Source organism: Heteronotia binoei, chromosome 19 (genome assembly GCF_032191835.1).
Source record: "Heteronotia binoei isolate CCM8104 ecotype False Entrance Well chromosome 19, APGP_CSIRO_Hbin_v1, whole genome shotgun sequence".
Classification (NCBI taxonomy): domain Eukaryota; kingdom Metazoa; phylum Chordata; class Lepidosauria; order Squamata; family Gekkonidae; genus Heteronotia; species Heteronotia binoei.
This window is the reverse complement of record NC_083241.1, coordinates 33228001-33240055: the sequence shown is the minus strand read 5'-3', so window position 1 is coordinate 33240055 and position 12055 is coordinate 33228001. Positions and strand designations below refer to the sequence as shown.

Below are 12055 nucleotides of genomic sequence, written 5' to 3'. Positions count from 1 at the left end.
GCGGCTAGAGAATTGGATGGGATAGATCCAGTTTCAAGTCCCACTTCTGCTGCAAAACTCACCGTGGTTTGTTTGGCATAGCCTACCTAACAGAGCCGTTGTGAGGTCAAAATGGAAGGAGAGTTCCAGCGGACGCTGCTTTGATGGAGACATCAGAGAAGCCGGCCTAACCTCTGTTCTGTTTCCAGAGGTGGATCTTTGATATGTTACGGGGACATGATATTCCAGCCTCCTGCTCCAACGAACAAGGATCTCGTACTTGCACTTTCGCTCTCGGTAGGCCCGAAGAATTATCTCGGTGCCTCAGGCATTCAAGTGGATCCGTTCTCCTTCACTGTAGCAGGTATGCCGGTCGAACGAGGGTGATAACGCTCTTCCCCCCCTTCCAGGGGTTGAATTCTAGCAGGAGCTCCTTTGCATATTAGGCCACGCCCTGCTGATGTAGCCAATCCTCCAAGAGCTTACAGGGCTCTTTTTTATAAGCTCTTGGAGGATTGGCTACATCAGGGCTGTGTGGTCTAATATGCAAAGGAGCTCCTGCTAGAATTCCACCCCTGCCCTCTTCGCTTACAATAAGAATCTTGCAGTGCTTTTTCGAATTTAAAGGGAATGTCCCCTGCCGGGATGTTGATCTGGGAGAACAGACTTGAATCTTCTTTTAGGCTAGGACCTGGCACCTTAATTGTGTATGTTTATTCTCGCCTATCCGTCATTCAAACCATCCAGAGGCAGGAGCGGCCAAACCTGCTTAACATCAGAGCCCCATAGAATAAACATCAGACGTTTGAGAGCCGCAAGGCATGGACGTCAAATGATTGAGAGCCAGAAGGAAGGCAGGAAGGCAAATAGATGGGGGGAGGTGGAAAGAAAGCAACTTTAACTTTAAATCTATTGTCCAAGCTGTTGGCTGGCTTGGCTTGGTGATGTGATTGAATGAGAGAAATGCCTTCTCCAAACCGGCTGATGGGGGGCGGTGGGGGCTTCGAGAGAGAAAGAGCCACACGTGGCTCCCGATTGACACTATGGCCACCCCTGATCCAGAGTTTATGGCCTCATTGGTCTGAATGAATTGGAAGCCTTGCAGAGGGTCAGTGGGGTATTTGGGGACAAGGGTTTAAAACCCTGGTGGTGGAAAGCGCTGTCAAGTCAGAGCCGAGCTCACGATGACTCCAGATGGTTTTCAAGGCAAGAGACAAACAGAGGAGGTTCCCCCGTAGCCCGCCTCTGCGTGGCAATCCTGGACTTCCTCGGTGGTCTCGCATCCAGGGGTGGAGTTCCAGCAGGTGCTCCTTTGCATACTAGGCCACACATCCCTGATGGAGCCAATCCTCCAAGAGTTTACGAGGCTCTTTTTTTGTAAGCTCTTGGAGGATTGGCTACATCAGAGGGTGTGGCTTAATATGCAGAGGAGCTCCTGCTAGAATTCCACCCCGCTCTCATCCAAATATTAACCAGAGCTGACCCTGCTTAGCTTTTGAGATCTAATGATATCGGGCTAACCTGAGCCATTCTAGACTGGGTATAGTTTGGTCCAGAGAAATTTTGTAGCAAAATGGGTCCAACTTGCTGTGATACTGACCTCTTATAATTCCCCCCTAGCTACTATCCCATGTGACTTTTGTCCCAATTGGGTCCCCAAATACCTTCTGGCGGTCTTCCACCTTCTTCTACTCGGGGCTTTTTTCATAGAAAAAGCCCAGCAAAAACCCATTTGCATATTAGACCAAACCCTAATATGCAGGCCACACCCCCAATGTCCCACACAGGGCTTTTTTGTAGAAAAAGCCAAGCTGGAATTCATTTGCATATTAGGCCACACACCCTGATGCCAAGTGACCCAGAACTGCGCTCCTGCTCAAAAAAAAGCCCTGCTTCTTCCAGTGGAAAAACTGGTAGGGTTTTGCCCAGTATCTTGTCAGGGCAACCAAAGAGCAACAATTAAGTCTTTCCCCTGCTCCAACTGAGAGCCAATCTGGTGTAGTGGTTAGGATCGCACACTCTAATCCAGGAGAACTGGGTTTGATTCTGCACTTCTTCACATGCAGCTGCTGGGTGACCTTGGGCCAGTCACAGTTCTCTTAGAGGTGTTCTCTCAGGAGCAGTTCTCTCAGAGCTCTCTCAGCCCCACCTACCTTACAGGCAGGGGTGGAATTCTAGCAGGAGCTCCTTTGCATATTAGGCCACACACCCCTGATGTACCCCATCCTCCAAGAGCTTACAAAAAAGAGCCTTGTAAGCTCTTGGTGGATTGGCTACATCAGGGGTGTGTGGCCTAATATGCAAAGGAGCTCCCGCTAGAATTCCAACCCTGCTCACAGGATGTCTGTTGTGGGGAGAGGAAGGGAAGGAGATGGTAATCCGCTCTAAGTGAAGGGCAGGATATAAATCCAATCTCTTCTTCTATGACATTCCTCTGTAAGTGATAACTTTAAGACCACCGATAATAGGGGCACAGGCAGATAGCCTAAAAGGATTAGGCCAAGGAACCATTTTTGCAACTAAAATCTATCTTTTGTGCATCATCTCCCCACCCCCACACCCCATCTGTTGCTAGGTGCGACGCTGGAACCTCCCTTCGCCAATTCAGGAATCCCTGGCTATGGGATAGCTTTAATTGTCCTGAGCGGCTTAGCCCTGATCATTATACCTTTCTTGGTCCTGTTGGTAAGACAGTTTTCATTAAGTAACATGAATGCATCTCTTTTTTTTGGAGTGGGGGTGGAATCAGAGATGCGGAATATTTGGATCTCAACCACTGTTGGAACAAAATTTAATTTGAACCTCTTCCCCCCTCACTCCCCCTGGTAGAAATCTGCTTATCAGGGCTTTTTTTCTGTAGCAGGAACTTCTTTGCATATTAGGCCACACACCCCTGATGTAGCCAATCCTCCAAGAGCTTACAGGGCTCTTAGTACAGGGTCCAGAAATAGAATTCTAGCAGGGGCTCTTTTGCATATTAGGCCACACACCCCTGATGGAGCCAATCCTCCAAGAGCTTACAGGGCTCTTAGTACAGGGTCCAAAGATAGAATTCTAGCAGGGGCTCCTTTGCATATTAGGCCACACACCCCTGATGGAGCCAACCCTCCAAGAGCTTACAGGGCAATTAGTACAGGGTCCAGAGACAGAATTCTAGCAGGGGCTCCTTTGCATATTAGGCCACACACCCCTGATGGAGTCAACCCTCCAAGAGCTTACAGGGCTCTTAGTACAGGGTCCAGAGATAGAATTCTAGCAGGGGCTCCTTTGCATATTAGGCCACACACCCCTGATGGAGCCAACCCTCCAAGAGCTTACAGGGCAATTAGTACAGGGTCCAGAGACAGAATTCTAGCAGGGGCTCCTTTGCATATTAGGCCACATACCCCTGATGTAGCCAATCTTCCCAAGAGCTGACAGGGCTCTCAGTACAGGGCCTACTTTAAGCTCCAGGAGGATTGACTACATCAGGGGGCATGACCTAATATGCAGAGGAGTTCCTGCTACAAAAAAAGCCCCACTGCCTACTATATTATTTATATATTTTATTTATATTTAACTTTATTTTATTTATTGTTTTTACTGTTAATTTTAAATTGGTGTTTTAATTTTGATGTATAGGTTTTTACTGTTATTTTTATATGTCGTGATCCGCCTTGAGCCCGTTTACGGGAAAAGGCGGAATATAAGCCTATTAAATAAAAATAAATAAAAATATTTCTAGATTTTTCCCTCTTAACACAAAGCAAGTTATGTTAGCTATATGGAGCATGCAGGAGAACATAAGAGCCGTGCTGGATCAGTCCAGTGGTCCATCTAATCCAGCATCCTATCTCACACAGCGACCAACCAATTCCTCTGGAGGTTGAATAACAGGGCATAGAAGCTGAGGCCTTTCTCGATGTTGCCTCTTGGCTCTGGGATTCAGAGGTTGACTGCCTCTGAATATGGAGGTTCCCTTTAGTTTCTGTGGGTAGTAGCCACTGATAGACCCTCTCCTCCATGCATTAATCTAATCATCTAAAGCCATCTATGCCTGTGGCCATCACTACATTTTCCGGCAGCAAATGCCACAATTTTAATCACTCGTAAAGAGGTATTTCCTTTTGTCAGTCCTGAATCTACTGCCCATCAGCTTCATTAAAGTTCTTATTATTTTGCAAGAGGGAGAAAAGGTTCTCTTGTCTACTGTCCCCACCCCAGGCATAATTTTATAAACTTCTATCATGTCTCCCCTTAGTTGTCTCTTTTCTAAACTGAAAATTCCCAGACTCGTCAGCCTTTCTCCTTCGGAAAGGTGCTCCAACCCCCTAATCTCAGGGCTTTTTTTTGTAGCAAGAACTCCTTTGTATGTTAGGCCACACCTCCCTGATGTAGCCAATCCTCCAAGAGCTTACATGGCTCTTAGTACAGGGCTTATTGTAAGCTCCAGGAGGATTGGCTACATCAGGGGTGTGTGGCCTGATATGCAAAGGAGTTCCTGCTACAACCCCCCCCCCCCGCCTAATCTAAAAGTGGCAGTTAGAAAGACCGTTCTACAGCATTTCTCAGTTTGTGGGCATCTGATGAATATGCAGATTAAAACCTTGGTTAGCCAAGATTGTTAATGGGTGTGTTTTCTAGTTGGCCAAATGTTCAAGTTGGTATATGTTGTTCCAAAATACTGGAAGTTCCTATGGGAATTGCTGGAAACAAGATAGTCGAGGGGTTCTCAACCTTTTTTGAGCCTCTAGGCACCTTTGGTATCCTGACATAAAGTGGTGGACTCATCTACAAAATGGCTGCCACAGGAGGCGGAACCACCCACAAAATGGCTGCTGCAGGAGGGGGAGCCACACACAGAGAGGAAGCCTAAGTGCAAGAAAGGGGACAATTTTTAAAGAGCACTGGAAAGGAGGAGTGGCAGTAAATCCAACACTTGTGTCAGCTGCCACTAAAACAATGGTATTTTAATCTGCCCATCCAGTTGGATCTCCAGCGGCCACACCTGGCTCCACCCACTTTTTAAAAACTCTTGGTGATGGCAGGTGCCATAGCATCCACAGGGACAACATTGGAGACCCCTGATCTAGTGTATCAAGATCCAAAAATCAATGGGGTGCCTAGAAGGGTAACTACTGATTCCTCAAGTAGTGGTTATAATATCAGGGTAGAAACAGGGACCTGGATGCCAATCACCTTTCAGTTTAACAAACTCACTGGGTGACTTTGAGCCCTCACCCCCTTGGCTATGCCTACCTCACAGGGTTGGTGTGAAGGTAAAATAGAGGGGCGGAGATCCAGGTACACTGTCCTGCAGGTGGGATAAAAATGCAAATAGCTATTTGTGCTTTCCAAGGACAAAGAATTCAGTGGTACCATACTTAGGCCTTAGGCATAAAGGTCTTGTGTCTTAAGACAAATGGGTGGGTGGTAGGAATTGTTTTGGGGGCAGCTTGCTATTAGAATAGGGGACTTATGCCCTCAAGACCCCTGAACTGCTGTGTGCCATGGCCTATTTCTTTTCTCTTGATGTGGAAACCTTGCTAGCTCTGTCACTTCTAATTCAGACATCCTTCTCTTCCAAGTACAAGCATCTTGGCTGGAAAGAAAAGATGGTAATACACAGAGTCCGGGACCCTGAGGTGATGGTGGAGACCTTTGAACTGGACAACCCAACGTTCCGTCCCCTCACAGAGGTACTTGGAGATCAATCAAGATGGGTGGCTGCATTAGTCTGTCTATAGCAGTAGAAAAGAGCTAGAGTCCAGTTACACCATAAAGACTTAACAGCATTTGTAGCAGGGTATTAGCTTTCGTGACTCACTACTCATTTCTTCAGAGATCTGCAGAAGTGAGCTGTGACTCTTGGAAGCTCCTCCCCTGCCACAAATCTTCTTTTAGTATTAGAGGTGCTACTGGATTCTTGCTCTTTTCAGATCCGAAGAAACGAGTGGTTACTCACAAGCGCTCATCATGCCCTGCTACAGACTTAAGCAAATGGAGAAAATAGAGGCTTGGCTCAGTAGCTCTGCTGTGCGATTGAGCTAGCCTGGCAAAGCAAGCTGTGATGTGGAAGGGAGCAAGAGAGAGGGAGAAGGAAGCAGATGACAGCCAGTTGCTCTAAGCCCCCTGTTCTAGTTTTTTTTTTCTAGAGGTACCTGGAGTGTGTAGTTGGCAGATGTGTATACAACAGCCCTGAGGGCCTAAAACGTAATGTACAAAGACGCTTTTAGTGTTGATGGGTTTACAAAATGAGTAGCACGAGTCCAGGTATGGAGTAAGTTGAAGATCTTCCCATCCACATTTTTATGCCCCCTTTCTGCCATAGGGCTTCCAAAGCAACAGATGCCCGGAGGTGGTTTTGCCCTTGCCTGCCTCTGCATAGCAACCCTGGCCTTCCTTGGTGGTCTCCCATTTTACTACTAACCAGGGTCGATCTTTTTTTAGCATTCCGGATCTGAAGGGGTGGGGCTAGCCTGGACTATCCAGCTCAGGGCTGGGGAGGAAGGCAGGGTAGAAATAAGCACATGGCTGACACAAAAATCTTAAAACCAAAATCATGTGTGAAACTCTGAAAAGCTGTATAAGCAATACTGCTTAGCAGAAACGATAATCCCAGTTAAGTGGCAGGATGAGGATCTAGACCAGGGGTGTCAAATATGTGGCCCGAAGGCCAAATCAGGCCCCCGGAGGGCTCCTATCAAGCCCCCAAGCAACTGGCTGTCACCTGCTTCCTTCTCCCTCTCTTTTGCTTCCTTCCGCAACACGGCTTCCTTTGCTAGGCTTGCTCAATCGCACAGCAGAGCTACTGAGCCAAGCCTCTATTTTCTCCGTTTGCTGAGGCTCCTCCCTTGGGGAGGAAGGGGGGTAGGAATAGCTTGCTTTGCCAGACTCTCTCAATCGCACGGCAGAGTTACTGTGCCAAGCCTCTCTCCCATCTATTGGCTGAGGTTCCTCCCCCTCCTGGTCCCCTGGAGAAGGAAGGAAAGAGCCAGAGCTTCCTTTGTCCAGTTCCTTGGGTCACATGGGAGAAAGCACCTTTAAGACCAACAAGTGCTAATGTTTTAAGCATAGTTTATTTTGTTTTTTAAAATCTTTAATTGTGTTTGTCTGTGTCCTCTATAGTCTCCGCTACCTGGCATTACATTTCATGACAGACACGGCCCGGCCCGACAAGGTCTCATTTATGTCAGATCTGGCCCTCATAACAAACAAGTTCGACACCCCTGGTCCAGACATTTCCTCAATAAAAAACCAGCATGAAATCTTTCCTCCCTTTTGCAGGACAACAACACCCAAACCTCCTCACCTACCGAAGCGCTTGGCTAGAGAGCCACCGTTTACAGTGAAGACGCGTCGAACTGTCCGAGGACCTCTGGGATCAGAGGTCTGACTTTTTGAGTTTCCAATTTCCCGGCAGCACGAGAAAGAATGTAACAGGAAGCCGAGGATGACGGGCCGGGTAACTGGCCTTGAAGCAGAACTTGTTTGCTGTACCGGGACAGTCTGCCCCCTTGAAATAAAACTTGGAGGGACCCCGGAAGTGCCGGATGCCAAAGAGAAAGAAATGCGTGCCGAGGCTTCCCTTCTGTAATATGTCGCCGTTTTGCACGTGGGCAGTCTTCAACTAGAAACAAAAGGTTTTTTATGGTTCAGAAAGGTGAACGCAAGGAGACAGCTGCTACTTCTGTGTATATCGAGGGACCGAGGAAGAATCTCCAGATGTGAAGAGTGAGGGGTCTCTCTCTTTTGTGTCCTGACTGCTTCATTGTCCCTGCCCAAAGCCCTTCCGTTCCTACGGTCTTTTCAAAACAGTGTGGGTGCTTTTTAGAAAGTTGAATTTCTTTTAATGTGCGTGGAAAGCGTTTTGTTTTTTCTTACGTGGGTTTAGGCTGCAGAAAATCTTGGTCCGATCTTTTCTGGGGTCAGGGTACTGAAGCGAGAATCCGGGTTCTGTTGGGGGTTAGATTCTGGATGGGAGTGGGGGTGGGTGGGTAGGACATTTGTGTGTATCTATTTCTGATAGCTGGATTCCCAGCGGCTTGCAGGTTTGCAGCAGGTGAGCATCTCAGTTTTGTCTAAGATGGCTTGGTCAGTTTGGGGCACAGCCGGGACTTTTCTCTTGGTCCGTTGGGGCGCAAGGGGCTTCCGTTTTCCTCTGAAGGCCTTGAATGGTGGTGTCGATTGCAAATTTGAAGGGAGGGGGTTGGAGAACTGAGCTCGCCTCCGCTGCTGAAGCCTCCAAGCAAGTCCAGTGCAGTCCTAAGCCTTTAGGGAGAGTGTTTTTAGGACTGAGCTGGGTCGCATTTGAGCCCCTCCGCCCCGAAAGGCACTGAGACATTTCAAAAGCAAGCAACTGACAAAGCTGCCTGGGAGAATCTCAGGGAATCCCAAGTCTTGCTGTGTTCCCTGAGCCATGGAAGGAAGAGGCCGGCCAGAATTCTTAGGAAACAGTCAAGTTCGATCTTCTGAGTATCTCTTGCTGGGCACAACCGCTAAATTACAAGTCTCGTTTTGTTGTTTGTTTGGCACGATTAGCTGTGGCCACTGGAGTCCCTCCTGGAGCGTCGAAACTCAACAATACCTGTCTGACGGCAGTGTATTCTACTTAGGTTGCCTTTTGAAAAAAGCATTTTTCCTCCTTTTCCCCCCCTTGGAAGGCTTTTATGCTAACCTCTGCCCTCTTCCGCGTGTCCCCACTACACCACTTGAGCACAACTTATTATTTTTTAAATAGCAAACAAGTTGAACCTGTTTGCGGAACGCGATATACCTCTTTGAAGCTTGTTTGCCGAAATGATGGAGAAAGTGATGTACTCGTGGATATAGTTCGAAATAAAACGAAAAAGATACTTTACTGGAAGTGTGCTTATTTGGGGTTCTTGGTGTCAGATGAATGCAGGTAGAATTGGGCGTTGTGCAAGAGAGATAATGTGAATGAATATCATGTTCTGCTTGGGAGAAGCTACTTTGGGTAAAGGGAAGTGGCAAACACTTGTCTTGCAGAGCTTAAAGGTTCAGAATAAAGCTGCCATTTCAGGCTGTCCTGTCCCAGTCTCTTGCATAAGAACGTAAGAGATGCCATGTTGGATCAGGCCAATGGCCCATCCAGTCCAACACTCTGTGTCATACAGTGGCCAAACCCAGGGGCCATCAGGAGGTCCACCAGCAGGGCCAGAATTCCATAAGCCTTCCCACTGTGGCCCCTGCGAGCACCAAGAGAGAGATCTTGGGGTCGTGGTAGATAACTCACTGAAAATGTCAAGACAGTGTGCGTTTGCAATAAAAAAGGCCAATGCCATGCTGGGAATTATTAGGAAGGGAATTGAAAACAAATCAGCCAGTATCATAATGCCCCTGTATAAATCGATGGTGCGGTCTCATTTGGAGTACTGTGCAGTTCTGGTCGCCGCACCTCAAAAAGGATATTATAGCATTGGAGAAAGTCCAGAAAAGGGCAACTAGAATGATTAAAGGGCTGGAACACTTTCCCTATGAAGAAAGGTTGAAACGCTTGGGACTCTTTAGCTGCGGGGTGACATGATAGAGGTTTGCAAGATAATGGGACAATGGCTCGGGGAGGGACAATGGCTCAGTGGTAGAGCATCTGCTTGGGAAGCAGAAGGTCCCAGGTTCAATCCCTGGCATCTCCAAAAAAAAAAGGTCCAGGCAAATAGGTGTGAAAAACCTCAGCTTGAGACCCTGGAGAGCCGCTGCCAGTCTGAGAAGACAATACTGACTTTGAAGGACCAAGGGTCTGATTCAGTATAAGGCAGCTTCATATGTTCATATGTTCAATGCATGGGATTGAGAAAGTAGAGAAAGAAGTACTTTTCTCCCTTTCTCACAATACAAGAACTCGTGGGCATTCGATGAAATTGCTGAGCAGACAGGTTAAAACGGATAAAAGGAAGTACTTCTTCACCCAAACGGTGATTAACATGTGGAATTCACTGCCACAGGAGGTGGGGGCTGCCACAAGCATAGCCACCTTCCAGAGGGGGTTAGATAAAAATATGGAGCAGAGCTTCATCAGTGGCTATTAGCCACAGTGTGTGTGTGTGTGTGTATATATATAAAAAAAATTTTGGCCACTGTGTGACACAGAGTGTTGGACTGGATGGGCCATTGGCCTGATCCAACATGGCTTCTCTTATGTTCTTAAGAACATAGTGCATCACTGCCCCAAACATAACATAAGTCATGTTGCATCAGGCCAGCAGCCCATCCAGTCCAACAGTCTGTGTCACACAGTGGTCAAAACCATCAGGAGGTCCAGCAGTGGGGCCAGAACTTCAGAAGCCTTCCCACTTTTGCTCCCCAAGCACCAAGAAGACAGAGCATCACTGCCCCAGACATAAGAACATGAGAGAAGCCATGTTGGATCAGACCAATGACTCATCCAGTCCAACATTATTTATTTATTTGTTTATTTTATTTATTTTATTCAATTTATATCCCACCCTACCCCACCGAGGTGTTATGTCATTCAGTGAATGCTCAAAACCCAGGGGTCATCAGGAGGTCCACCAGTGGAGTCAGAAGAACTCCAGAAGCCCTCCCACTGTCCCCCCCACTAAGAATAAAGAGCACTGCCCCAGACATACTGATTTCCAAAGTGTGGTCTACTCATATTCTGTGGTTCTCTAGACCTGAGGGGGTGGGAATAGCACAAGTGCTGATAGCTCTTACACCATTGGGTTTTAACCTTTCCTAGCCTGGGGTCTGCTAAGCTGCAGGTATGTAATAGCACTCCATAGTGTTTCCCATTACCATGTGTGGGTGTGAAAGCCAGACAGTTAAAAAAAAAGTTGATGGGAAAGACTCAAAAAGTCATTAACATGGAATTTTCTGCTATAGGAAGTGGTGGCAGCTACAAGTATAGAAAGCTTCAAGAGGTGACTGGAGAAACAGGTCCATCAGTGGCTATTGGCCAGAAGGTATAGATGGAACTCTGTCTGGAGCAGTGATGCCCTGAATTCTTGGTGTGGGAGGGGGCAACAGTGGGAGGGATTCTGGAATTCTGGTCCCTAGAAGTTCAAGAAAACAATTTGGAGGAAAAGGCAGTGGGGCCTTGCAGCTAAATTCTTTTGGGCCTAGTAGGAAGGTCCATCTTCTAGCTAGACCACTTTGAGAAAGCCAAAGCTACAGTAGTCCCTGAGAGATGTTTGCACCATGTCTCTGGTTGAAGGGCTTCAAGGAGGGACAGCCGACTACTCTTCTGTTCACTTTCTGCCAACATTAAATCAATCTTTACCTTCTGCATTGAAGCCCATTTAGATCTAGCCCTCTGGAGCGGCAGAGAATAAGAAGACAAGAGAAGCCATGTTGGATCAGGCCAACGACCCATCCAGCCCACCACTCTGGGTTACACTGTGGCCAAACTCAGGTGCCATCAAGAGGTTCTCCAGTGGGGCCAAAACTCCAAAAGCTCTCCCTCTGTGGCCCCCCAAGCACCAAGAAGACCAAGCATCACTGCCCTAGACATAAGAACATAAGAGAAGCCATGTTGGATCAGGCCAATGGCCCCTCCAGTCCAACACTCTGTGTCACATAAGAACATAAGAGAAGCCATGTTGGATCAGGCCAATGGCCCCTCCAGTCCAACACTCTGTGTCACATAAGAGAAGCCATGTTGGATCAGGCCAATGGCCCATCCAGTCCAACACTCTGTGTCACATAAGAACATAAGAGAAGCCATGTTGGATCAGGCCAATGGCCCATCCAGTCCAACATTCTGTGTCACATAAGAACATAAGAGAAGCCATGTTGGATCAGGCCAATGGCCCATCCAGTCCAACACTCTGTGTCACATAAGAACATAAGAGAAGCCATGTTGGATCAGGCCAATGGCCCATCCAGTCCAACACTCTGTGTCACATAAGAACATAAGAGAAGCCATGTTGGATCAGGCCAATGGCCCATTCAGGCGAACACTCTGTGTCACATAAGAACATAAGAGAAGCCATGTTGGATCAGGCCAATGGCCCGTCCAGTCCAACACTGTGTCACATAAGAACATAAGAGAAGCCATGTTGGATCAGGCCAATGGCCCATTCAGGCCAACACTCTGTGTCACATAAGAACATAAGAA

General features: G+C 47.5%; 1 protein-coding gene across 1 annotated transcript in view; it reads left to right on the top strand.

The window, feature by feature from the left end:
* Nucleotides 1–8818, top strand: part of LOC132587854 (mucin-2-like) — a 33445-nt gene extending 24627 nt beyond the window's left edge. Inside the window, exons 10-13 of the mRNA XM_060260242.1 lie at nucleotides 189–343; nucleotides 2555–2664; nucleotides 5547–5657; nucleotides 7246–8818. Of these exons, the coding sequence (XP_060116225.1) occupies nucleotides 189–343; nucleotides 2555–2664; nucleotides 5547–5657; nucleotides 7246–7290 (421 nt within the window). The 3' untranslated portion in view covers nucleotides 7291–8818. The remainder of the gene's footprint in view (nucleotides 1–188; nucleotides 344–2554; nucleotides 2665–5546; nucleotides 5658–7245) is intronic.
* Nucleotides 8819–12055: the final 3237 nt, after the last annotated feature.